Source organism: Acomys russatus, chromosome X (assembly GCF_903995435.1).
Source record: "Acomys russatus chromosome X, mAcoRus1.1, whole genome shotgun sequence".
Lineage (NCBI taxonomy): Eukaryota > Metazoa > Chordata > Mammalia > Rodentia > Muridae > Acomys > Acomys russatus.
Genome location: NC_067169.1, coordinates 89,605,866 through 89,633,393, shown reverse-complemented (window position 1 = coordinate 89,633,393; position 27,528 = coordinate 89,605,866). Strand labels below are relative to the sequence as shown.

At 45.6% G+C, this 27,528-nt stretch overlaps 1 protein-coding gene and 1 pseudogene across 2 annotated transcripts; both read left to right on the top strand.

Moving 5' to 3' along the window:
* Positions 1-2,832: 2,832 nt before the first annotated feature.
* On the top strand, positions 2,833-4,936 carry Zcchc12 (zinc finger CCHC-type containing 12). 2 transcript variants are annotated; one of them, XM_051141653.1, is made up of 3 exons: positions 2,833-2,871; positions 3,093-3,225; positions 3,608-4,936. In XM_051141653.1, exon 3 carries the CDS (start codon positions 3,722-3,724, stop codon positions 4,928-4,930), a length of 1,209 nt encoding a protein of 402 aa, XP_050997610.1. In that variant the 5' UTR covers positions 2,833-2,871; positions 3,093-3,225; positions 3,608-3,721; the 3' UTR covers positions 4,931-4,936. The 2 variants fall into 2 exon arrangements, with proteins under 2 accessions (XP_050997610.1, XP_050997611.1); XM_051141654.1 differs by having other exon boundaries at positions 2,834-2,871; positions 3,093-3,196.
* Positions 4,937-19,658: 14,722 nt separating this feature from the next.
* Positions 19,659-20,280, top strand: LOC127185389 (E3 ubiquitin-protein ligase RNF220-like; annotated as a pseudogene).
* The last annotated feature ends 7,248 nt before the right edge of the window (positions 20,281-27,528 follow it).

The following is a 27,528-nucleotide window of genomic DNA, read 5'->3' as shown; positions in this document are numbered from 1 at the left end:
GAAAAGTCATCTTAGAGCCCAGAGAAGAGCAACAACACAGCAACTGAACTGAAAAAAAAAATACAAGAGTTTGATGGGTGGCAGAGCTCTAGCACTGTCATTGGGGAGTCTAGTCACATTGTGGTCTGTTGCATTTCCAACGCAGACTCTCACACAGCTCAGGCTGTTGTTGAACTGACTATGACAACCAAGATGATCTTGAATTTGTGATGTTCTTGCCCTACACCTCTCACGATCTAGGATTACAGGCATGTCTCAGCATGTCTGGCCTAGCCTGGGTTTTATTTCACTTATACGAAGGATGAAGATGATATAGGAAGATATTACAGGGATTTTTAAATAAGCACTAGTGGCCCAGACCAATTAAAAATTTATGTCTTAGAAAAATATACAGTCTGTAGTAATATTTGTATAGCCCTCCCTAGTCTCTTCTGGAATCTCTGGCTCCTGGCCATTCTCTAAAGCTCTTCAGCCTCCTCCTGGCTTCTGAGTGAGACAAGAGCTCATAGCTCAGGGATTCTGGGGGCTTATAGCATCAAGAATCCCTCTCTGGTTGCTATAGTTGCAGCAGCAGCTGGATGTCTGGGCCCGGAGGCGCAGGCTTTATCAGCTCTTGGTGTTACAAGCTCAGTCTGCTGTATCTGTGATAAAGACCACAAGTAGGCAATAAAAGGCCATCTAGGGGGAGGTGTTTATTTGGCTTGATGTTGCAACATCAGGGAAAGGACACCAGAGAAACCTCTTGGGCTAAGCTGACAACACTGAGCAAAAACCTGATGGCACTGCTAGGAAAGGCACAGGACACACTTAAGCTGAAATTCTAATTCCACCAATCATAGTCTTGCATATTCAAAGCTCCCAGGTCTACCAGCCTTGAGCTTTACATATGCAGTGGCCACAGGATTTATTCATAAACGTCATATTATACTAATCACAGGGGTTCCCTCCAGGCCCCCCTCCCCCCTCCAGTGCAGAGTGAGGTATTCTTGCCAAGAGGAGGAATGGAGTCTTCCAAATCCCTGCAAGTTGCCTGGAGAAGTTGTCTGGAGAAGTTGCCTGGAGAGCTAGGCCTCCTGAAACAGGAGTGGTGCTTTCCCCCCAAAGTACCTGTGCTTACAGCTAGGATGGGCTTTCCTTGGAGGAACAAGGGTGGTCAAAGTAGATGGACTGCCTTGAGTGTGATCTGGCTGTTATCACAGGGACCAGTTGGCTGACAACTCCCACTTCAAGGCCGACAGGCACAGTGGCTCATGGCTCTAATAGCAACAGTTGGGGAGCTGAGACAGGAGGATTGCCACTAGCCCCAGGTCAGCCTGGGCTATATTGAGAGTTCCAGACCAGCTTGGGATATAGTGTGAGACTGTCTCAAAGCAACAATAACAACAAAACGAATGAAATGAAGAAGAAAGATAAAAACAGTAACTAACTCCTGACCATGTGCCCTTAGGGAGACCTGGGCCCTTCTCCTTATTCACACCTTAGAATCAAGTACGTTGTCAGTTCAAAATATAAAACACAAAGTTGTGCCCTAAGTCCCTAAGTAACCCACAATCCCCTAGAGCTGGGATCCAAGAATCTGCCTGCATTCCTAACAAGATCCCAAAGATTCTTTTTAAAATTTTCATATATATTGAATCAGAGTCTCATGTACATCCCAGGCTGGTCTTGAACTCCCTAAGTAGCTAAAGCTGGCCCTAAATTCCTGATCCTCCTATACACCTCTCCCAAGGGTAGTGACTGCTGGAATGAGCAACCAGAGGCGGCTTCAAAATAATTCTTTTAACAGGGTCTTATGGAGCTCAGACTGGCCACGAATTCTGAGAGTTTGGATTACAGAGGTGCACTGTCTTGCCCAACTGCCCAAACGTTTCTGAGGCAGGCAGCTAAGGAGCCTAACATCTCCCTCCTTTGACTGTTTTACCTGATTTGGGCTACATCTTTGTCATACATACATACCTGGCCTTAAGACACAATACTGGGCCAAGACAGAGAAGGAAAGGCAGAAAGGAAGAGTAGAGGGAAAGAATCAGGAGCCCAGGGGTGCCATGCAAATTAGCTCTCTAAACTAGCCTTGCCTCACTGGCTACCTGAGCCTGTTGCATTCCCCCCCCCACCCCACCCCCACCCCCGCCTCCGCTTCCTCCCTCCCGTGCTTCTGCCTACCAGGACCCTTGGGCTTCGGAACGCTTGGAACCGCCCTGGCACTCCACTGATTGGCTCCGCTGGCCCGCTCGTCACACTCTTTGTGTCGTTAGGCAGCTGATAAAAGCACTGCAGCTGCCCTGGGAACTGCGCTACTCTATTCCGGTTACCTCTGGGTAGGTGGCTGGGTAAAGCAGCCCTTTCTGGTAGCTTCGGGTCGCCTAGCGGCTTGGGAGGCGCCAGCACTTTTCTTCTGCAGGGCGACGGGATTAAAAGGCAGAATCCATAGCCGAAGGGATCGCAACCGCCGCTGGCCACCAGCAGATCGCAGGTTTAAAACGTTGGGGGGTGGCGGAGACGGGATTCCTTGGTGTGGAGAGGGGAAATAAGGCGGGGGTGGGGGTGGGGATCGGCGGGTACGAGGCGGCTCCTTGCCTCAGAATCGGCAATCGTGAAGCTGGCGAAGGAGTATTTGCATGGCCTGGCCACATTGGGATTGACCTGGAAGAAGCCACTTGGTAGGGTTTGCCTGGCCAGGAAAGGGGTTGGGGAAGAGGCCCCCTGGGGGATGAGGGAGAAGAGATTATGTTTGCCGCGAACCCCCTATGCATCTCCTCTAATTTCTCTGAGCACTGTAGGGGTGGGTGTGTCCAACTCTTCTCTTTCTCGATAGCAGTCCATCAAAGCAGAATCTGAACTCGAATTTGGTGCCTCTGATTGTGGAGCTGGGTAGGCTGATGGTGTCTCCGGGTGCAATGCGTGGTTTGGGGGGAGTCGGGGAAGGTGGGATATCATTTTGGATTGTGTTCAGAAGGTGGGAGGGGGGATTTTCTGCCTGGTGACAGCAGAAGTGGGCGGGAGGAGAGAGCGGGGTGGGAGGGAGTATCAGGAGGACGATGACGACGGAGTCTGTTTCTGACCCCTCCCTTGTCTTCTCTGGTGTGGCGCAGTTTTGATGTCCTGAGTACCAGGATCTGCGACCCCCCTGTTGACTTAGGTCGGTCAATTGTACCCTGGAAACAAGCTTTCTTACAAGAGGACACAGGTTGCAGAGGCAAGAAATACTCCACTTTCCCAGCTGGTGTAAGAACCTGAGAAATCACGGGGACCTGGTGGGGTGGGGAGTGTGTGGTCAGAAAGCTTTGAGAGGGGCGTGTGATCGAGACCAGAGATTGTGACCTTAACGAGGTCTCTTTTTTTTAACCTCTGCGAATTTGTGACCACTGTGCTTTATTTTGACAGCCCACACACCATTAAATCCAGAATCGAAGCAACAGTTGTGCTTCCTTTCGCAGGACTGGCGGGAGGGTTTGGATGACGTGGCTGTAAAAAGCACAGGGTCTGTAATTAATCTCCTCCTGGTATTTTTAGAACAGTGGACAGATATTTGGGTGATCGGGGTACACTAATTACAGCTGTAGCCTGTTCCCTTATTAATCCCCCCCTCCCATTTTCTTTTTTGCAGCCCCTACTGAGATTGGAGCCGGCTGCACCCAAAGGAAGAGAAGGCGTTTTGCTTTGTGTTATCTAAACCGCCCTGAGCATCTTGTATTGAGATATCCTATCACTGTTGTCAGGCATGGCTAGCATCCTTGCACGTATGGGTAACAGTCGGGGGCAGAATTCACCCTTGCCACCTTGGGCTCATTCCATGCTGAGGTCCCTGGGGAGGAGTCTTGGTCCTTTAATGGCCAGCATGGCAGAGAGAAACATGAGGCTGTTCTCTGGGAGGGCAGAGCCAGCCCCGGGGGAAGAAACCTTTGAGAACTGGCTGAGCCAGGTCACCAGCGTCCTGCCTGATTGGCATATGCCTGAGGAGGAAAAGGTCAAGCGCCTAATGAGAACCCTTAGGGGCCCTGCCAGGGAGGTCATGCGTTTGCTCCAAGCTGCCAATCCCACCCTAAATGTGGCAGATTTTTTGCGGGCAATGAAACTGGTCTTTGGGGAGTCTGAGAGCAGTGTGACAGCCCATGGTAAATTTTTTAACACTGTTCAGGCACATGGAGAGAAGCCGTCTCTATATGTGATCCGGTTAGAGGTGCAGCTGCAGAATGCTATCCAGGCAGGGGTCTTTGCAGAGAGAGAGGCAAACAAGGCTCGTTTGCACCAGCTCCTTGTAGGGGCTGAGCTGAGTAGAGACCTTCGACTCAGGCTTAAGGGTCTCCTCAGGATGTATGCAAATGAGCCAGAGCACCTTCCTGATTTCCTGGAGTTAATCAGGATGGTCCGGGAGGAAGAGGATTGGGATGACACTTTTATGCAAAGGAAGCGGCCCAGAACATCTGAGTCAGTGATGGAGAGGGCACTCAGCCCTGTGGCATTTCAGGGCTCCTCACCAATAATGATCAGCAGTACTGACTGCAACGTGATTGAGATAGATGACTCTCCTGATGATTCAGATGAAGATGTCATCCTGGTGGAGTCTGGGGACCCACCACTGCCGTCCTCAAGTGCCCCTTCCTTCCTAGGCAGGGCTGTATCTGAGGACCAAGTGCTGGTCATTGAGTCCCCCAACATTCCTGAGATTCAGTTTCCTTCTACCAGCAGTGGTTCGGGGCGCAAAAACAATAGTTTTGGGGAGCTGCGTAGAACCAGGAAGCGAAAACATACAGTTCACTGTTCCCATTGTGGTGAGGAGGGCCACTCAAAAGAAACCTGTGACAATGACAATGACAAAGCTCAGGTTTTTGAGAATCTGATCATCACCCTGCAGGAGCTGACACATACAGAGGAGGAAAGGGCAAGAGAGGCTACTGGAGAGCCCATTGGCCCCTCTGAACCACAGTAAGATGCTAGCTATACTCCAGCCTTAAATGAACCCTTACCTGTACTCAAAGTTCAATGATGGAAAAGTTGGGGGGGGGACAGACTGACTTCTAATTGCATGAATAAATCCACAAAGTGGCTTTCTTTTGGGGTGGAGAAAGGGTCTTGAGTACCAGTACAGTAAAGAGAGATGGCCTGACCTATGCTGTCATTCCCTTTCCTTATTGCTTAAGAGTCTATTTTCCGTGTGAACCTATCTCCTTGGTGGCTTTATTCTCTTTGTGAAAGTGGTATTGTTCATTGTTCAATCTTCAAGTAAGAAAGGAAGTTGTTAAAAGTACAAATTACAAAAAAAAAAAAAAAAAAGTACAAAGTACCCCAAACGTTCTACCTTGTGCAACAAGTGTCAGCCCTTTGGTGACTATCCTTCTAAATATTTCTCTATACCTATGTTCGTAGATAGATATGTGTATAGACAAAAGTGATCAAATATAAGTGTTGTTCTATATGCTGTATTTTTCCACCAAAATGAATGTTGTGGCCTTCTTTGTCAATAAATAAATGCATATATGTCAGCATCTACCTGAATGTCTCTGTAGTATTATTCTAAGGCACAAAGGAAAAATAAAAAATAGTAAGAAGGTATAAAGGGGTGGAATTACCCTCTGAAGTGTTTTTTTTTTTTTTTTAACAAACTTTTGATTTGCAGAAAAGAAAAAAGCCAGGCCTGGTGGCCTAAGTTTTTAATCCCACCTACGTGGGAGACTGGAGCAGGAGGATCTTGAATTCAAGGTCTGCTTGAGCAACAGAGTGAGCTCAAAGCCAGACTGGGAAAGCTACTTAGACCTTTATTAAAGTTAAAATAGGGAGGGGAACAGGGCAGAAGAGAGGGGAAGATGGGAACAGGAAGATAAGAGTGAGGGGATTACAATCAAGATGCAATGTAAATAAATTATAATAAAAAACAAAAAGTAATAAAATAAAAGTGCTGGGGCTGTAGCACAATGACAGAGCAGTTGTTTATCATACATAACACTCTGGGCTCGATCCCTGTCACACACACACACACACACACACACACACACACACACAAAAGAAAGAATACAGAACACTTATTTAATGTACATAAAGCTCGCTCTCTCTCTCTCTCTCTCTCTCTCTCTCTCACACACACACACACACACACACACACACACACAGAGAGACAGAGAGAGAGAGACAGACAGAGACAGAGACAGACATGCACGCAGAGAGAGAGAGAGAGAGAGAGAGAGAGAGAGAGAGAGAGAGAGAGAGAGAGAGAGAGAGAGAGAGAGAGCGCACTTGTTTGGTGTGCATAAAGCTCTAGGCTTAACCCCCACCCCACCTCCCAACAGAAGAAAGAAAAAGAAATAGGCTAAATAAATCTCCCACAGCAAAAGATCCCTTTGCCACAGCTGACTGATTTTCTTCCCCCATAGAGCCAAATAATCGCCTTTACTGATTGACAAATCTTCACTGCTTTCTTCTCTCATATTCCAGAGGAGTCTACTGGAGGAGAAGTCCAGTGCTGAGGTAGTTCCAGTGATTGAACTCCTGCTCATATTGGGAAGGGTATTTTGCCCTTTGGGTAGCATCTTCAAGTTTCTGCTGTTGCTGCTAGGGGTCCTGGTCTCTTCTGTGGGTTGACACTACCCTCGGCTGCCTCCATGATTTAGGAACCGAAGAGAGTTGTTGCTTTAACGTCAGTGGGCTCTGCTTCCAACAGGCCCAATTCGCATCTGGTAAACTATAGGACATAGGAGTTCAAGGACCCCAAACCCCAATTCAATATAAGATCACTTCCAATCCAATCTGTTCACAGAGAGGCAGTGAACCACACCCTACTTGTCAGGCCAAGGCAGCATGGAGAGAGAAATGGACTCATACATGTGAGTCCCCGAGAGTTTGTCATGTAGGAAATAGGGGCCTCACATATCTAAGAGGGTAAGAATACGCAGCAGTAGGAACTTGCTGTGTCAGTTGAGAAGCAAGGAGCCCTATTAGTCAGGGGACAGGGGTGAGGGAAAGAAGGCTAGTGAGACACACATGGAGATTGACAGGAACAGAAATGCTGGTAGGAATAAAAAACATTAGGTTTCATGCAGAAACCTGGCTTTTGTTAACCAATCGTGGCCCAGATTTGTCTCTGAGGCAGGTGTTTGTGGTGATCATTTTGCTAGCACTTCCTGGTCCAACTTAGAAGAGACAGGAGGTCTTTGTTCAGAACCTGCCTTCAAGTATTCCTTTTCCTAGGACCATCTCCTCAGCCCTTCCTAGTTTCTTGCTCTTGCTCCAGCCCAGGACCCTACAATCTGTCCTCACAATCCCTGTCACCCCTGTTCCCTGGAGCCACACTCCCCAGCATTCATTTTTTTATTTTTAAAGCCTTAGCTTTTGACCACTCATGGCCAGAGGGAAACTGCTTCTGAGCCTTTAGTTTAGAAGTCAGTCTTAAACAAAGATTTAAGATGGCCAGCCCATGCCTCCCTCCAAAGCACCTGTGAGTTCCTGGCAGTCACCTCACTCTCCAGAGCTGGAGAGGCGACTGGCTGTGCTCCTAGGAGGAAGCTGCTCAGGTTTCTTGGTCTCCTTCAGCCACAAGAGCTTCCGACATCCCCCCAGTTTGCACTAGTCTCAACTTAATGTCCACCTGCCCCTCTGTACATTCTCTGTATTAGTTACTTTCCTTACTGATGTGACCAGGTTCATTTTAGCTCACAGTTGGACAGCCCAGTTCATCATGGAGGAGGAGGCATGGCAAGCTAGGAGCATGGGCCAGTTGGCCCCACTGAACCTTCAGTCAGGAAACAGAAAGGGACCAAGGCTGCTGCTCCTCTTGCTTTTTCCTTTTTAATTCAGTCTGGGACTTCAGCCCATGGGCTGGATGGTACCACCCACATGCAGGATGGGTCTTCCTTCTGCAGTTGAACTTTTTTTTTTTTTTTGGAAAGACAATCCCAGAGATGTGCTTGCATAGTGATTCTAAACCCAGTCAAGCTGACAGTGAAGATTCGCGCCTCACGACATCCCCTGAGGAGCATCTGTCCCCAATGTCTAGCACGCGTTAAAAAAAAAAAAAGGTCTCATGCTCCAGATCAACTTTGCTCAATTTCACTCTCCAAATAGTTGTTGAATGATTTGCCCAAGGACACAGATTATGCTGCTGTCATTGTTTTCTGGCCCCAGGCAGGGTAAAAACACAGAAAGGAAAAGAAACAAATCCTGTCTGTCCATGGCCCTCCTTCTCATGGGAGCTAGAGTAATACACAGAAAATCTGTTCTGGGATCCCCTGGCTGTAGCCTTTCTCATTCCCCTCCCCAGGCTCTCTGCTGTACACAATCAATTTTTTTTAAATTTTTGCTGACCTGACCTCTCTCTCTCTCTCTCTCTCTCTCTCTCTCTCTCTCTCTCTCTCTCTCTCTCTCTCTCTCTCTCTGTGTGTGTGTGTGTGTGTGTGTCTGTCTGTCTGTCTGTCTCTTTCTCTGTCTCTCTCTCTATGTCTCTGTCTGTTTCTCTGTCTCTCTGTCTCTGTCTGTCTCTCTGTCTGTCTGTCTCTCTCTCCCCTCCCTCCCTCCCTCCCCCCCCCCCTCTCTCTTATGAGACACTAGCCTTTTCTTTATAGAATAAAAATTGGATATCTGGGCATTCAAATGAGACCACTGTGATTACTAAATGAGAGTGATTAGGCTGTCCAGGATATAATACCCTTCCTTTCAAGCTATGGGCTTGTTCTCTCCCTTCGACTTCCACCCTCAATAGTCGCTATGGGCTGAAAATGGCTTTTTGTCTTGTCAGAAGCATCTGGCCTCTGAGTGGCCTTTTATATTGTCTCCCTCTTTCCTCGCATCCCTTGGTTTCCATGACACCCTTCTCTCATGGCCCTCTCCTCTTCTGGCCTTTTTGCTACCGTATTCTGTTTGTATTGTATCGTCTTTTTCTTTGTGGTCTTTTATAATCATAATAAAGCTAGAAGAAATATCACCCCTGAGATTTTTGAGAGTTTGCCATGGTAAAGCAGTATGAAGCTCTTTCCATACGTCAGTTCCTTTAACCTTCACATCAATCTTATAAAACGGGCTAGACCATAATCTCACTTCTCTGATGAGGAAACAGGCTGGACATCTCAGAAACTCACCAGGAAACCCTAACCTGGGATTATGGGGTCTGTAAGCTGGGCAGATAGACATCAGTTTCTAGGGCAGTGTTTCTCAACCTGTGGGTTGCCACCCCTCTGAGGGCCAAACAACCCTTTTACAGGGGGTCACTTAACACTACCGGAAAAAATATAGATGCTTACATTGTACTTTATAACACTAAACAATTACAGCTTTGAAAACCAATTTTATGGTTGGGGGTCACCACAACGTGTGGAACTGTCACAGCATTAGGAACAGTGAGAACCACTGCTCTAGGGTGCTCTGAAGCCTGAACCCCTTTCCTTGACTCATGGGTTTGCAGCACCCTGGCATGTAGTATGTCTCTTCACATGCAAGGAAACGGAGGCTTGGAAGTCCTGCTGTTAGTAGATGTGTTTTGAATATGAAATTAACACAGGGCTAACCCATTATAGGTTCTGGGGACATGGCAGTGGCTGAGTTAGAATGTGTTACATAATCTGCTACAGAAGGAAGGAGAGAAGCAACTGACAGAAAATGCAGTCACTGCTTTGCTGTGCTTACTTACTGTTCATTTGAGGGTGTAACAGTCAGACTAGAACTACACTGAGTTTGGCTCCTGGCAGACATAGTAGTGTTCAGGAATGCCTAGGGTTTGTTGATGATGGTAGGATGGTAAGAAAGCATTTGTCGAATGTTACAGTGGATTTCCTGGGCCAGATCAGCAGTGTATGGCAGGGGGTGTGGCTTGTGCATCCCAGAGGTTTCTTTTTTCTTCTCCTTTTCTTAGTGTTAAAGGTTTCCTCAGTCCTTTTAGACTGCTTGCTCATAGCCAGCTAAGCCATTAGAGTGACACAGAACTTCCACAGTGCATGGGAGGAAGGGGGCATGGCTGCTGTCTGAGGAGTCCTTACTATCCAGTTATGTGTTGCCACAAGCACAGATCCCAGGGACAGGATAAGAAGGTGCAGAGTCCTAGTTCCCATAAGGCCAAAATAGTTTGCAGGCGTGCGTAGCTTGATGAAGTGCAAAATGAGCCCTTCTCCTTTAGGCTGTAACTAAGGAAACATCAAGGAGTAGAACACAGTAGGAAAGCAGTTATCCACACTCTGTGAGAGTTGTGTTAGTGCTCACATTTATAGACACATGCCTCCACAGCACATGGGGAAAATGGCATCCTAGTTGTAGGTTAAGGTGTTCTCGTTTTCTGTTTTGTTGAAAGCTTTTGTAGAACACACGAGCTATACTTTGTATGTCATCAAAAGGGGGACAGAGAATGCAGGCCTGAGTCTTCTGGCCTCATCTTGAAAAAAATATGTGGATCGCCCCCTGTAACAGTTCATCTCAGAGCAAGCCTGACAACATGGTATGGCCCCACAACTATGCCCTTAGGTAGCTACTCTGTTCACTAGCGCTGCTTTGCAGTCAAGGACATCAAGGTATGGTGAATTATAGATTCACTCACCAAACATCACATTGCCAGTATGGACTATAGCTGGAACTGAACAGCCTCTCCTGAGTCAAAAGTCATTACAGGGATGTGGAGATGGTTCAGTGGTTAAAAGCATTGGCTGTCTTCCAGAGCACCCAGGTTCGATTCCCAGTACCTACATGGCAGCACACAGTCATCTGCAACTCCAATTGCAGGGGGTCTGATGACCTCTTCTGGATTCCAAGGCACATATAAGGTGCACAGACATACTTGCAGGCAAGACACCCATATACATTTTCAAAAAAGAGTGATTGCTGATGTTTACTCTAGAATGATGAGCTCAAATATAAAATCATTCTATTGGCCATATTATAAATGCGCTAATTTCTACTTACCAAGTCGTTCAGTAGCATGGTGTCAGTCTCATTTCTGTTGTTAATCAAGACAAAAATAAATGATCTCTTTATGAAGGTTCCTTCTCAGAGTCTGAAACCATTTTCATCTCATATTCATTAACTGTGATTTCTGGGAAAAGATAATAAAAATGAAAACCTCATGGGAAGAATATAGGTGAATAGTCTCTCAGCCATGCCAGCGGTAAAACTGGGCATTGGCACACTCTTGCTGACAGACCACTTAAGCAATGCAGCCATGGTTGAAATATGAAAACCTCTGCATCCAGCAACAGCTAAAACTGAGACAGATATAATAGTTGGAGAACATATAATATTCTATGAACAAAGATACTCACTCACCCACAATTGTGTGTGTGTGTGTGTGTGTGTGTGTGTGTGTGTGTGTGTGTGTGTGTGTGTGCCAAATATGACCTTGGACATTGTTCCTCAGCCAACATCTTTCTTGGTTTTTGGGTCAGGGTCTCTTACTTGCTTGGAGCTCTCTAGTAGGTTACCCAGGCTGGTCAGTGAGTTCTGGTGATCCATCTGTCTCACCTCTTCAAGTATGATGCACCACAGCCAGCTTTTCTATGTGGCTTCAGGTGCTCATGCTTGCATGACAAACTGTACCAACTGAGCTATACTCCCAGCTCCCAGCATTGCTTTCCACTGATATTGACTTAAAATACCATGGTGTTTGTCTCATTGGGCTAAGGTCTGAGTTCAAGAAGATAGCATAAAAAGTAGACTGCTTTAGCATCATCGTTTCTTGAAACTAAGTAAATGATACACAGGACTGGAGATATAGCTCAGTTGAGAGAGTACTTGCCTAACATGCATGCAGCCTGGATCCACTGATCCCAGCATCATATAAGTGGGGCATAATGGCACGCACCTGTTCTCAGTGCTCAGGAGGCAGCAAGATCAGAAACCCAGGCCATTCTCTGCTACATCCAAAGTTTGAGGCCAACCTGGTATACATTATATGTGTGTGTGTGTGTGTGTGTGTGTGTGTGTGTGTGTGTGTGTGTGTGTGTGTATAGACAGAGAGAGAGAGAGAGAGAGAGAGAGAGAGATGGCTCAGTAGTTAAGAGCAGTTGCTGTTCTTTTTTATTTGTTTTGTTTTTTCTGAGACAAGGTTTCTCTGTGAAGCCTGTCCTGAACTGGCTTTGAAGACCAGGTTGACCTCAAATTCACAGAGACCCACCTGCCTCTGCCTCCCTGAGTGCTGGGATTAAAGGCATGTGCCATCATGCCTGGCCAGTTGCTTTTCTTTTAGAGGACTTGGGTTAGGAGCTCCCAGCATACATACAGTTCTGGCCTCTTTGAGCACCTGCAAACATTACAGATAAGCAGGCACACACATACACATAAATATTTTTTAATGTGATAAACTTTTCCTTCTTTGCTAGAGTATTTTGTAAAAATTTCTATTAAATAAGTGTAGGGTCGTTACATAAGCAGGCCACAAAACTAGAAAATACTGTGCGGTTAATATTTAAGTAATCAGAAAAGCATGCAGACATATGAAAAACAGGCTGTAGGAAAAGGTTGGATTCTTTAACACATTTATTTTAAAACTTATTTTAAGCTCTATGGATGTACATAAATGTATAATTTGCTTTATACTCTCTTTATGCTTCTTTACATATGAAAAATTGTGTAATAATTTCTAGAACAAAATAAAAAAGATTGTTTGTCAAAAGGGAGTACAAGGAATTATAGAAGCACACCAACAAAAACTATAAGGAAAAAACTGTTGTGGGCAGGCACACACTGGTCTTAAATTATACTTTTGTTTTCCTAGAAAAAGCAAGAGAACAGATGGAAACACGTCTGAAAATACAAGAGTAAGAGGTTTTAAGACAAAATATGAATGACTTAGGAAAAGAAAATGGGGAAAAAAGCCCTTTGAAATATACAATGAGATTATTTCCATGAGTAGAAAAAAGAAAAAAAAATCTTGATTGGAAGTTGTGGGCATGGTAGCCAGAACAGAAAGGATGACATCACTGTGGAATCACTGGTGCACCAGCCATCTCACAATGAGAGTTGGGAACCCCTTGTCAAGTTATGCGTACCTTTGTGTGCAGTAGCTAAGGGACTGAGACAAGTACTCCAAGAGCCCTGGAACAGGTGAGCCGCTGGGACAGTGGAACACAGCAATCTGGACATGAGGGCATCTCGATTTCCATGTGAGCCTTGTCATAGTTGTTATTGCCCTTAGCAACTGGGAGATGCAGAAAAGGGGTCTGAGCTCAAATCAAGACACATATCTTGCCTCTGTGGCAGAGGACCTCAAGTAAGGAGGTCAAGAGGCCTAATAAGAAACTGAGGTTCCATAGCCAATGGTCAGACCATTCTCCACAGTTGAGTGGAGAGTGGGATATGACTTTCTCATGTACTCTAGTGCCTCACATTTGACCATGTCCCCTGGAGGGGGAGACCTGGTGGCACTCAGAGGAAGGACAGCAGGTTACCAAGAAGAGACTTGATACCCTATGAGCATATACAGGGGGAGGTAATCCCCCTCAGGAACAGTCATAGGGGAGGGGAATAATGGGAAAATGGGAGGGAGGGAAGAATGGGAAGACACAAGGGATGGGATAAACATTGAGATGTAACAAGAATAAATTAATAAAAAATTAAAAAAAAAAGAAACTGAGGTTCAGAGCTCACATATTTCCAACAAAGTCACTACTAGCAAGAAAGTTCAACAAAACTGCTTTATTCTCCCCATGAAGGAGATTACCATCCAGGTTCAAAATAGCATCTTTGTGCTTGGCTGGACTCAAGTTGGGTTCAGCTGCTCACCTAATTTAGCTAAGCTCAGGCTGGACTCTGCTAGATTCACGAAGGCTTCTCTGGCCTGGGCTGGACTTCCCAGGAATCTGTTGGACTAGGTTAGACTTGATTGGATTTGGCTGGGCTTCGTTAGGTCTCTCTCAGCTAGTTTTGAAGGCAAGTTCTAGCTGTTTGGCTAGTTTGGGCTCGGCTAGGCTAGACTAGGCTTGGCAAAGACTCGGCTAGCCCCATTTGGCCGTGATTCAGATTTTCTAGGACTTGGCTGTGTTCTGCTAGTCTCGGCAAAGCTCAGCTAGCCTACTCTGGCCTCAGCTAGGTTTGGCCTGGACTCAGTTAGACCTGGCTGTATTAGGTTAGAGGTGGATGAGACTCAGTTATGTTCGGTTAGGCTTGGCAAAGGTCCACTTGGTTCCTCTGGGTGGGTCAGAACTGGGACTTGTCTTGGCTTGGTTTGGGTTTGTTCACTGGACTGGATTGACTCAGCTGACTTCAACAGGGCTTGGCTAGGTTTGGGTAGCCCCGGCAAAGCACTGTGGGGCTTTGGCTGGGTTAGCCTCAACTCAGTTTGGCTGAGCTCTGAAATAGATTAGGTGTGTTCAGCTGCACAGCTCTCAGTTTCTCTATGATGGCGATCCATGACCCATTTATCATGCTAAGGATCATGGAATGTGATTGGAGATCATTGAGAGCTGTGGTGAGAGAGTGGCCAGCTGGCTCAGGCAGCCTTTTGTCTTCCACTGTAGGTCTTTCTAGCTCTGCGATGGCTGAAGGGTAACACTGTTGCAAGGAAAGCAACAAAAATCCCTGGAATGACTGTGTGACTTTCCGGGCATCTGGAAGTAGACACCTAACTAACTTCCAGGATGTGGCTGCTTTTACCCTTCCTGTAAAACAAAGGAAATTCTTTCTCCCTCTGCCTTTCCCTTAGGTCAGAGAGCGCTTGCATTTTTTGGTGCTTCTTCATTGCCCTCCAAGTGCCTGGCTTTCCTCTTTGGAGGACTCGTAGGACTAGTAGGTGCTAGGGTGTAGGCTTTTATCTCGTGGCTGATCTGGCAGTGCTTTTAAGCCTCAACATTTCCAGGGACATGCCACAACAGAACAGGATGCCTCATTCTGGTCAGAGTTCCCCCAAACAAATTGCCTGAGTGGACGCTTTGGACAGCCCCAGACATGGATTGGTAGGGAGACCAGGAACTCTCCAGACGACACACTGAGGCAAACCAAATGGAAACACCTAAATTGTATATCTGAAGATATTATACAATTCCACAGAGAAAGACGCAAACTTTGACATTTTCTACGTACAACTTCAGAGTTTCATCCAACAAAAATGCATCAGAAACTGAGTTCATCACAGTTCTTCATAAGCACATAGTCTTCATGGGGAGAAACGTTAGATAGAAAATGAATAATTAACTGAAGCGAGAGACTTTTTCCTAGCCTTATGCTTCACGTTCTATTATAAAGATATATATATCTATATGGATATATATACACATCTATATGGAAGTTTTTGTTCAAACATATATGTTAGCTCTTGTGAGTATGTACCTAGAAGTGGAATTGTTGTCACATCTGGGAGCTCTGTGTTTAGCTCTTTTAAGCACTCCACATGACTTCACTGTTCTCCATTCTCAGGTAGGTGTAAGGGGATGTGCATTCCACTTTCCTCTCCTCACTGTCACCAGCTCCCTCCCCCCCCTGTTTTTGCTTTATATTTCAATGGGATGTTTACTTGTCTAGACTGAATGCTTTTTGGTCATTTGCTTTGCCTAGTTGCCCTCCAGTTTAATGAATGCCTTTTCAACGTTATACAGATCAGGAGCTGGTTGTAGGGAGTAAGTGGTTCCACTAGGGAGGCAGCAACAAGGACAGTAGTGCACTAAGTGCTCTGATAGAAGTGAACAGTGACACTGTGGGAAGCACAAACACACAGCTCAGCTTGAGGAGGTTAGAGGAAAAAAAGTGTTACACAAGCCTTTTCTAGAAAGGGTCTTTTTCTGCCTCTGGTTTTTAGATTTTTATTGTAATCAAATGTATTCAAATATAACTCCCTCTTTTGAAACAGGGTCTTGCTATGTAGCCCAGGCTAGCCCAAAGCTTGTGATCCTTCTGTCCCAGCCTCCAGAGTGCTGCTTGTGATGCAGCCATACATATTAAGCTCAATAGTTCTATGGCATTTGTCCTTTTGTTAATTTGAAAGAATCTTTAATGGTAGTTTTAAGATTTACTAATTTGAGCTGGGCGTGGTGACGCACACCTTTAATCCCAGCACTCAGGAGGCAGAGGCAGGCGATTGCTGTGAGTTCGAGGCCAGCCTGGTCTACAAAGCGAGTCCAGGACTGCCAAGGCTACACAGAGAGACCTTGTCTCGAAAAACAAAACAAACAAACAAAAAAAACCCGATTTATTCATTTGAGGAATATCTTGAGGAACAGGAACCATCATAGTAATTACATTCTGAACACGATTATGTCTGTGCACAGTTACACTTATTGCACTATTCACAGTATCCAGGAAATTAAACCAGGCAAGATGCCCATCAACAGACAGATGAAGAAAGTGTGTGTGTGTGTGTGTGTGTGTGTGTGTGTGTGTGTGTGTGTGTGTGTAATGAAATGTCTCATCAAGTAAAGGCTCTTGCCACCAAGTCTGATAATCTTAGTATGATCCCTGGGACCTACATGGTAGAGGAAGAGAATTGACTCCTGAGTGTCCTGTGACCTGCACACATATGCATGCATGTGTACATACACACACACACACACACACATGCACACACACCATTTAATAAAGTCAAAAATATAGGACACATAGCAAATTGAATTTTATTCAGACTTAAGAAAAACATGTAATCATAAAAATTTCTGGAAATGGACAGAAGTAGAGATCATTATGTTAAATAAAAATAACCAGATTTGGAAAGCCAAATACTGCATTTTCTCACATGTGGAATCTCTCCCTCTCTCTCCCTCTCCCTCCCTCCCTCCCTCCCTCCCTCTCCCTTTCTCCTTCCCTCCCTCCCCCACGTGTGTGTGTGTGTGTGTGTGTGTGTGTGTGTGTGTGTGTGGTAAAATGGAAATGGGACTGTGAACTGAGAGGAAGCAATCTGAAGGGAGGAAGGAGGAGGAAAGAGGCAGTCATAGAATGTGTGTTACAAGAAAATAGAAGGAAGGGATGTTAGTACCAAGCAACAGAGGTGGTAAGGGGCCTGCGGGAGGGTAGTGAAGAAGAGAGACAAATAGAACAACATATAATGACATACATGTATAAAATCTCATAATGAAGCCCATGACTTACTAATGGATTTAATTAAACACATTGATGTTTGTGTGTGGGGGGGGTTGTTTTGTTGTTCTTGTTTTTTTTTTTTAAGAGAACAACTCCCTATGCTCTGAAGTAGCCACTTTGTACTCTTAACTCCTTGAATATTTACCTTTCTATATTTAAATGGAATATTTTTATTTGAGACATGAAAAAATAAGTCCCGATGGGGGCTAACTTCCATTTCCCTTTTTCATTTTTTTCTGTGGATGTTTTGCCTCCATGTGTGTCTGGGCACTGTGTGCATGCAGTGCCTGTGGAGACCAGAAGGGGCACTGGATCTCCTGGAACTGGAGTTCCAGATGGTTGTCAGCCGCCATGTGGCATCTATGTAGCAAGGACCTGAAGTAAGACGATGGATATTTTAAAGACTTCGCCAAGGAACTGTTTTCCCCAGGTACGGTAGTGCCACGCAGCTTCAGGAAGTCACCATGCCACAATGCAAATGTCATTTTTACTCAAACCTGGAAGGGAGAAGAAGCAGAGTAACAGAAGCAGGATCGTAAGACAGGGATTGCATTGGTTTCTTGAGTAGACTTCCTGAATTGTGAAACATTATAGAAATTATAGAATAAATTTGGAATTAAGTATAGTAATTTGCATAACAATATATTATATAACAATATGCACCTTTCTCACACGTGGTCATTATGTAATATACTTACATTTGGATTTTGATTCAAAATCTACGGAAATGTTTTTTTCTCATCATCTGAATACCTGTACTATGTCAGTGTTTTTGCCTTTTGGCCTCTAAATGCTAAATCAGTGTCTGGCTTTCACAGAAAGATTTACTGACTTTTGCTTAATAGAATGAAAGGAACAACGAAAAGCATGACCATGCTTTACATTTTACTTTTTATTACTTATAAAATGGAGAGAAGAGATGATGGATCAATGCAGTAAGTTCTAGGGCTTAATCCACAATCCCCGGAGATGTTGTTTTTATGTATTTATTTTACATTATTTTATTTTTTAAAGACAGGGTCTCACCATGTAGTTGCTGGCTGGCCTGGAACTTACTATGTAGGCTGACCTTGAATACACAGAGTTCTGCCTGCCCCTGCCTCCTGAGTGATGGAATTAAAGGTGTGCGCCACCACAACTGGCCAATTTATTTTAAAATGATATGTAAGTGTATATGAGTGCAGATGCCCTTGGAGATCTCCTGGAACTAGAGTTACCGATGGTTGTCAGCTGCCAGGTGGATGTTGGATCCTCTGTAGGTGTAGCCAACGCTCTTAACTACTGAACCATCTCTCTAGCTCTCTCCTATGCTTTTATTAATTAATTATCAGGATATTTGTGCTACTATTATGTACTATGAAATTGTAAAGTGCCAACAGCCACCTTGTTAAGGGAGCTCACTAGGCATGTGTGCTGTCTAAAAGGTGATCTGGTATTTGCAAGGTCTTGTACCATGATGCACCCCCAAACAGCTTCCAGCCTCTGACATTCTGTCAGGTGCCACCAGCCCTGATTTTGTTGTGTATATCCATTAAATATCCCTCAAGATAAGACCAGGTAAATCCACAGATAGATGAATTTTCACCGATATTATCAAGCATATAGATAGACAGATTTTCACTGATATTATCAAATGTACTCTTAAGAAAAAAGATAAAATAGAAACAGATATTAAAAACCAGTTGAAGGAGACTGGAGGAAAAGGCTCGCTGATGACAGTGTTTACTATATGGCATGTGCTCAGGCAAGCATTAGCAGATGAAGGAGCACCCCCTGTAAATCAGAGTCTCTAGCCCCTCTTCCTCATGAGGGATTGTTAACATCCCACTCAGGATCTAAGAGCACTGTTTATCGTTTAGTGAAAGAGTCCCTGGAAAGCAGTTCAGAGAAAGATAATGATGGATCAGGAGAGGAAAATTCGGCCTCAGAGAAAGAACTTGACTTAGAAAGGAAAACAAAAATATACCATAACCCAGATTGGACCTCCTTGCAGCACTTGGTCATAAGCCACCTCCCAGGATCCCCTAAGAAAACATTGAAGGAAGCCAAAAGGACCTGTGGGATTTGCTGCTGCTGTTAAGCAGGTCCAAGGACAGGGTGAACCACTGAGGTGCTTTCCTGTGATTATGGGAGATGATGAACAGAAGGAGGAGGCTTCCTGGGAGCCTCTGCCATTTAAACTACTTAAGGAGATAAAACAGGCCACATCTGCCTGTGGACCCACTTCTCCATACACTCTCACTCTTGTGGAAGATTTAGCCTCTCGATGGATGACTGCTTAGGAGGAGGCAGGTTTTTTTTTTTGTTGTTGTTTTGTTTTGTTTTGTTTTTTTTACTTTGGAAAGTCGAATATGAGGACTCAGTTTGTAAAGATGACTGGAAAGAAGGGGAGGGGGAAGAAGTAACGTATGATATGCTTATGGGTGTGGGAGAATGGTTTGGAGCATCTGCTCAGGTAATATTACCTACAGAAGCATTGCAGATAGTTACAGGCACTGCTATAGAAGCGTGGAAACGCATACCTGTGGGAGATACAAATACCAGACGCCTCTCTAGTATAAAACAAAAGCCGAGGGCCAACATGGCAGCCACCGCTGCTGGGAGCTGAGGTGCCGCCGCTGCCAGGCAGCCAGGGGGAAATGCGACCGCATCGCCACCCTCGCTAGTCCGTCTGCCGCGGGGACCACAGCATGGGAGGCTGGGGCTGGGGCGGCACCAAGTGGCGGCCACGGGGTTCCGTTAGAGCAGCCCCAGCGGCTACGCCAAGGGCCCAGAGTGGCCTGCGGAGCAGGGGGGCCGGCGGGAGGGAGGAAATAGACCTTCCTGCGAGTGCGAGCCAACCGGCAAACCCGACAGAAGGCTCCGATTGGGAAAATGAAGTGGAGGAAGCAACATGAAGGGCAGGTATGTCCCCTGTGCAGCCGCCCCCTGGCAGGATCGGAGCAGGACATGAGTAGGCATGTGGAGCGTTGCCTTTCTAAGAGGGAAGGCTCCTGCATGGCTGAGGATGATGCCTTGGACATCGAGCATGAGAACAGCAACCGCTTTGAGTGGGCAGAAGCGGATACAGGCCACCACGCTCCTGGAAGGTGGCTTCCGAGGCTCCGGCTTCGTCATGTGCAGTGGCAAAGAGAACCTAGACAGTGACGCCGACCTGGATGTGGATGGAGATGCCACTCTGGAGTATGAGAAACCGAAATACACGGAGGCCGATGCACAGGAGAGGAACCTGATGAAGCCAAGGAGAGAGCGGCACTCCGGGGCGCAGTCCTAAATGGCGGCCCCCTAAGCACCTGCATCATACCCAAGTTCTCTAAATTACAAAAACAAAAAAACAAAAGCAAAACAAACAAACAAAAAGCCAGAGGAACCGGTTGAGGAGTGTATTGCTTGGCTAACAGAAACAGTGGAGAGAATGGTTCCTACCACTGAAGCAAAAAGTATCGTTTTAAAACGACTGACCGTTGAAAACGCTAACTCTGCTTGTCAGTCATTGCTGAGGCCAATAAAAAAACTGGGAGTATTTCTGACTTTATTAAAGCCTGTGCTGAAGCCACACCCTCTTACCTCCAAACTATAGCAATTGCAGCCGCTCTGCAAGGTCAGACTGCACCATGATTTTCAACTACAAAAGAAAGCAGAAAGTCTGATCAGGGAGGCATGACCTACAGATGCTATTCATGTGGCTGCTTGGACATGTTAACAGTGTCCTTATAAGACAAGAGGTCTCACTAACCTTAATGCTCCTAATCCCACTCAGGGCACAAACCCAAACTTGCCCGGTTCGACATGCCCTCGATGCCTGGCAAAGAGAATGTTACTCTCATTTTCATAGAAATGGCTCTACCTTACCTAATATTGATGTGAATCCTAATAACGGAAAACCACCCTTGAATCTGAAAAACTGGTTGAGGGGACTGCCCCAGGTCCCTCAAACAATTGGGGTAACTCAACTGCCTCAGATAACCAATCCCTTTGTCAACAGAGATCAATCCATCAGCTGCAGTGAGCAAACCCAGACAGTGCAGGACTGGACCTCCGTGCCACCTCCACAACAATATTAACTTCTGACTCTCCTGTCATTTGCCTACCCATAGGAGTCTGTGGTCCCCTGCCTAAGGGACATTAAGACTCAGATTAGGGCAAAGTTCTACTTCTGGACAGGAAAAGTGATCCCTAGGATAATTGATTCTGACTTTACTGGAGAAATTAAGATTATTGTACTGCCCCCTACAAAAACAGTTCAGACTCATTCAGAACAGAGAATTGGTCAATTGCTTTTACTTTCATATCAGGTTTCAGGTAGCCTAGCTACTCAGGCTCCACTTGGAGCTATAAGATTTCCTCAAGTGACAAAGCTTTTAGGTTCAAGAAATTAAAAGCCTCCATCCATTATCCTTTATACTATAGATTAACATAATGTTTTATCTTAAAGATGTAGAAATGACAGGTTACACAAGTAGGCCACTGCCTTCCAAAGCAGTGCTGGTTTACACTGATGGTTCAGCTTTATGTATGCATAGTTATTTTCATATATTCATGTCTCTGCCCAGTCTAGGGATGCTTTCAAGGTTATGATGCAGCATTTATTTTACAGTTTTCCAATCTTGGATATGCCTAGAATTTTAAACATTTTCCTGATTGTGCTTCAGAATATTTAAAAACTTGATATCTAACTTTAATGCGTCACACTCCACTGATACTCTCTGTGAGCCACAGAGACAGGCTTTTGTGGAGCAAGCCCATTGGACCTTAAATGTGCAAATATCTAAAATTATACATTGGAGACTGTAGATATTCATCTCATAATATTCTAAATGATGTCTTATACCTCTTAGGAAGTAAAATGACCACTAACCAAATGATAAAAAAAAGACTGGATGTCCATCCGGGGAGAACTTTTGTTTATGTTTTCACAGGACACTGACCCACTTTCATTAGTTCCTGACCTGCTAATTGAACTTTATGACAGACCAGTCCCAGATCAGACACATCCCAAGAATGCCCCTCTCCAGCTCGAAGACTTCCCCCTGTTGCCCTCTCTATGCCCACCTCACCCATCAACATTTCCAGTTTCTCTGCCTGCACTGGATACCCCAGCAGAAAAGGACACTGAGGACATGGTTCCTGATGATCCTGATGGACTCTGATCCTGTGTTATTTCAACTTCTGCTATTATATATCCGGGGAATGCAAGGCACATATATGGACCTATGTATAACATTTCTATGAAAATGCTATTTGACTATTGTGTAAGTTCCACTGTAAGCCCTGATGCCTTTTCTCATCCGTACTTCTACCACCTTATCTTATTCTCTTACAGCTTTGATATGAAAACTTTACTACACATGCATTGTAACAGGTTGCTAATGATCTTTTACCACCAAAGAGATTACCACCCTTATTTTGGATAGTAGAATCTGTATGCCAGTCAGCTTCAGCTGCCTCTCTAGCTCAACAGACTCACTCTGTATAACTCTGTATATATTTTTTGACTCAAATGTTTCCTTAGCTCTGATTCCTCAAGATATATTGACCAAGGTTTTTCAGATAAAACTTATGCCTTAGATGAATCCATCCTCTAACTCAGATTCAATATGTTAAGACACATCTAACTACTTCATGTCAGGCAGATTATAAATATATTTGTGTTATTCCTCTGTCCTATGTTAGGTCAGACATGTCCTGGGACCAGATACAGGCATACCTTTGAGGCATTTGGAATGGTTCACAACTTGCAATTAATTTGGAAACACCTCATTCTCAAAATAGTGCTATCAGTCATTCATATTTTATAGGGTTCCTCTGTTGAGGAACTGTCTAGCTATAAATTAGAGAATAATCATGGGATTGATCGTCTTACTTCTGTTTATTCTCTCAGTCATCTTCAGACAACTAGGAACTATGGTCCATTCCACCAGAGAGAAATTCACACTCTTCTTTTAATTAATTCGAAAGGGAGAGATGCCAAGAGCCGCCCTGTTCAGGGAGCTCACTAGGCATGTGGGCTGTCTTGGAGGAGATCTGGTATTTGCAAGGTCTTATACCATGATGCATCCCCAAACTGCTCCCAGCCTCTGACATGCTGTCAGGAGCCACTGATTTGGGGAAGTACAGTAGGCATGAGAGACCTCTGGAGGTGATGTGGTATTTGCAAGGCCTGTATCGTGATGCACCCCAGAATTGCTTCCAACCTCTGACTACCCTGTCAATTGTGCTTTGTTGCATCTCTCTAAAATCTGGCATTAGAGCCAGGCATGGTAGCACATGCCTTTAATCCCAGCACCCAGGCAGGCAGAGACAGGAGAATCACTGTGAGTCTATGGCCAGCTTGGTCTACAAAGCGAGTCCAGGACAGCCAGGACTACATTCATGGCCAGCCCGGTCTATAAAGCGAGTCCAGGATAGCCAAGATTACACAGAGAAACTCTGTCTCGAAAAACCAAAAGTAAATACATCTGGCATTGGTGTGAACTGTTACTTTCTGGGTATTGACCAGCTCTGATTGAGCAAACTTCCTATAGGAGTTTGTTGAAGATGTACTGTTTGTTATTCAGATAAATGAATCCCTGATTATGGATTTCCTGATTTGATTCAAATAGTTTTAAAAGTTAAAGTTAGTTTATGGCTGACATAAGTACCTTTGTGGACCTACAGATGCCTCACTAAGGATAGCCTTGTAGCAGATTTGTGGCTTCAGATAAGTCTCCACACCAGATGGCACCACGAATCCTGGTATTTCACCATAAATATAGGCTAGTTGGTTTAAACTTCGCATGAACGCAAGGTAGAATCGGGCTACCTAGAGATGTCCAAATTTACTCTGTTTCTTAGAATGAAAGACAGATAAAATTATTGTCCTGATCTCATTATGAACTAAGAAATAGCTGGATAATGTATTGTTTGGTCAGTCCTAATTGATAAGTTGTATATTCTTGTAACTTTTAGGTCTTATCACTCTGAACTCACTGTGAACTTATGTAATAGATACTTAGATAAGAAATGTTTAGATTTAAAACATGTAACCTGTTGTACTATGAGGTAATACCCTTTTCTCAGAAGTATAAGTATGGTCATCTACAATAAACGGTGCTGAAATTGGGTAACTTCACTTGAAGTTAAGATGCCTGACTTTATCCACCTTTTCTCTTGAATGTGTGTGTGGGGATTGGGAAACCTGACTTCATTAAAGTCGAGATGCCTAATTTCATCCACCTTTTCTTTTTAATGCATGTGTGTGAGTGGTTTATTTTCTATCTCTCTCTTCTTATTTCCCTGTAGATTCGCAAATAAGCAGACTCAGGGCTATCAGCCTTCTATGGCTAATAAGCCTAAGTTTACACTAGCTTACTGGAGATCTCTGCAAGGAGGCCTATCTACAGATCAAAGAGCTTCCTTTTACGACCCCCCCCCCCCCCCCCCCCGTGCAGTCTCTAGCCAGAAGCCGCTTTTACAGCCTCAGCCATAGGAAAATTTTGGTCAGTTTAAGTTCTCCTCCTGAGCTGCAGAACAGCCAGTCCCTAGAGAAGAAACCTTGGGCTCCCTTTTCTTTTTCCGCCTTTCAATCCTGATCAGTTGCCTGAGCCATCAGCTCTGGCCACCCAAGAGATGAAGTAAACTGGCAGGGCATCTGCATCCAGCACCAGAGACCCCACCCTGGATCTCTTCAGAGCAGCAGCCGGGCATTAACAGTAAAGGCATAGTGATAATAGCACATAAATACGAACAAAATTCCTGCTCTCAAAAAGAAAAGGAGCCTGTCTGATCATGATATTTGTGTGTGTGTGCTTTTGTGTGTGTGTGTGTGATTGGTTTTTTTTTTTTGTTGTTTTTGTTTTTGTTAGTTTGTTTCATTTTTCTTTATTTTAGAGAAAGAGATGGAAGAGAGATGAGGAAGAGGGAGAAAATGAACTTGAAGTAGGGTGGGTAGAGAGACAGGATCTGGGAGGGTTTGAAGTAGGGGAAAGACTATGACGAAAACACATTGTGAGGGAAATTTTTACTAAAACCACATTAATTAAAAATAAAAGAATAGGAGTCCAAATGCAAGTAAAATACCATAAGATTTAATAAGATGTGGCCCAAGATTGGATCTGGGTTTGAACAAACTCACAAGATTGGATGTTTGGAGGAAAACTAGGCATATTTTAATATGGATATGTGTTAGATGCAGTGAAAAGTTATATAAGAAAAGGCAAAGGTCACTAAGAAGCAACTGCAACTATTCATGTATAATATTATCTCATTTTGCTAAAAAAAAATGGAAAAAGATCTGGAAGTATATATACTAATCTGCTTGAGGAGCACGGTGGTTTTGTTGACTTACTTTGATTTTCCTTCATCTCCCCTCCTCCTTCCCTCCCTTTCCCTCTCTCGCTTCCTTTTCCTCCTATCCACTTCTCTTCCGCTTCCTTCCTGCTCCTTTCTTGACAGGGTCTCCTACATCCCAGGATGGCCTGAGATACCCCCTGTAGCTGAGGATGAGCTTGCTGTGTCTATCCCAACTGCTGAGTTTGCTGGCAAGTGCCACCATGGGTGGCTTAGTTTTGAATTTTGTAAAATAAGCATATACTGGTTTTGTAATAAACAATAAACAAATGATCACTCGCAATTAAAAAGCCAGTGGCCTTTGTAAGTGTTTTAAAATTTAACTATAATTACACCCTTTCTTCCCTCCCTCCCGCTTCTTCCCCTCTCATGTTTTTACCTCTTTTCAATTCCTCACTGCAGGTATGGAAGGGTCATAGAATTTCCTGTAAAGGAGCTAGCTATAGACTGGCCGCTGCAATTGTTGTGGCTTTTGCTTGCAGCGTTCCTGGTAAGCAGAGCATTGTAGCCAAGGCCTTCTCTCCTTCCTTCTTTTCTTTTTAAATTTCTTCTTTTAAGCAATCTTTTATTAATTGTTCACTTTACATCTTGGTCATCGCTCGCACCTTCCCTCCTCTCCCCACCACATCCCACCTTCCGTCCCTGTTTCCCCCATCCTCCTTGCCCTCCTCCCCAGAGAAGGTTTTTCACATATGAAAAAAATGTGGGTTTTCCTAATAAGTGTAATAATTTCTAGAACAAAATAAAAAGATCCTTTGAGAAAAGGTGCATCCTTTCCCACTGAGGCCAGAGAAGGCAGCCTAGTTACAGGAGTGTGATCCAAAGGGAAGTATCAGAGTCAGAGGGGACTCCTCTCCAGTTATTGGGCGGCGGGGGGGGGGCCAGCTATGTATCTGTCACATATGTGCAGGAGCTTTTAAACTGGGTGTGTTTTTTGAAGGAAACCAGAAGTTACAGAGAAGGACCCTAGTGGTCAGGATGCAGAGTGTCCATCTAAAGCAGTTGGAGGAAGGAGAATCCCCTGATTGAGAGCATGGGTGGGGCCTAGGAAGTGTGTGGGCAGAGTCCAGGAGAGTATGGGCGGGGTCCAAGAGAGCATGAAAGGGGCCCAAGAGGCGTGAGAATGGCCCAGGGGGCAAGGGCAGAGACAAATAGGCATAGGCATGGCCCAGAAGGTGTAGGTGGAGTCCAGGAAAGCGTGGGCGGGGTCCAGGAGAGAGGACGGAGTCCAGAAGAGCATGGGCGGGGCCCAGGAGGTGGCATGGCCCAGGAGGCGTGGGCGGGGTCCAGGAGAGAGTGAGCGGGGCTCAGGGAAGCGTGGGTGGAGACAAATAGGTGTGGGCGTGGCCAAGGAGGCATGGGTGGAGTCCAGGAAAGAGTGGGCGGGGCTCAGGGAGCGTGGGTGGAGACAAATAGGCGTGGGCGTGGCCAAGGAGGCACAGGTGGAGTCTAGGGGAGAGTGGGCGGGGCTCAGGGAGTGTGGCCGGGGCCCAGAAGTGCAAGGGCAGAGTCCAGGAGTGCATGGGCGGGGTCTAGGAAGTATGTGGGCGGAGTCCAGGGGAGCATAGGCAGAGTCCAGGAGAGCATGGGAGGGGCCCAAGAGGCGTGAGTGTGACCCAGAAAGCGTGGGCGGGGCCTACGAAGTGTGTGGGCGGAGTCGAGGAGAGCATGGGCGGAGTCCAGAAGTGCACAGGCAGGGTCCCAGAGTCATGGGCGGGACCAAGAAGGCCTCGGCGTGGCCCAGGAGGTGTGGGTGGAGTCCAGGAGAATGTGGGTAGGGTCCAGGAGAGGGTGGGCGGAGCCTAGAAAGTGTGTGGGCGGAGTCCAGGAGAGTGTGGGTGGGGCCCAGAAGTGTGTGGGTAGGGTTCTGAAGTCATGGGTGGGGCCAAGATGGGGTGGGTGTGGCCCAGGAGGTGTGAGCAGGGTCCAGGAGAGGGTGGGCGGGGCCTAGAAAGTGTGTGGACGGAGTCCAGGAGAGTGTGGGTGGGGCCAAGAAGGTGTGGGTGTGGCCCAGGAGGTGTGGGTGGTGTTCAGGAGAATGTGGGCAGGGCCCAGAAATGCCTGGGCAGAGTCTAGGGGAGCATGGGCAGGACCCAGGAAAGAGTGGGAGGGGCCCAGGAGGCATGGGTGGTGTCCTGGAGTCATGGGTGAGGCCCAGGAGTGCATGGGCAGAGTCCAGGAGTGTGTGGGTGGGGCCAAGGAAGTGTGTGGGTGGAGTCCCAGGGGAGTGTG

Excerpts from the sequence above, each read along its gene's own strand:
- Zcchc12 (XM_051141653.1), top strand. The coding sequence starts at position 3,722 with ATGGCTAGCATCCTTGCACGTATGGGTAACAGTCGGGGGCAGAATTCA.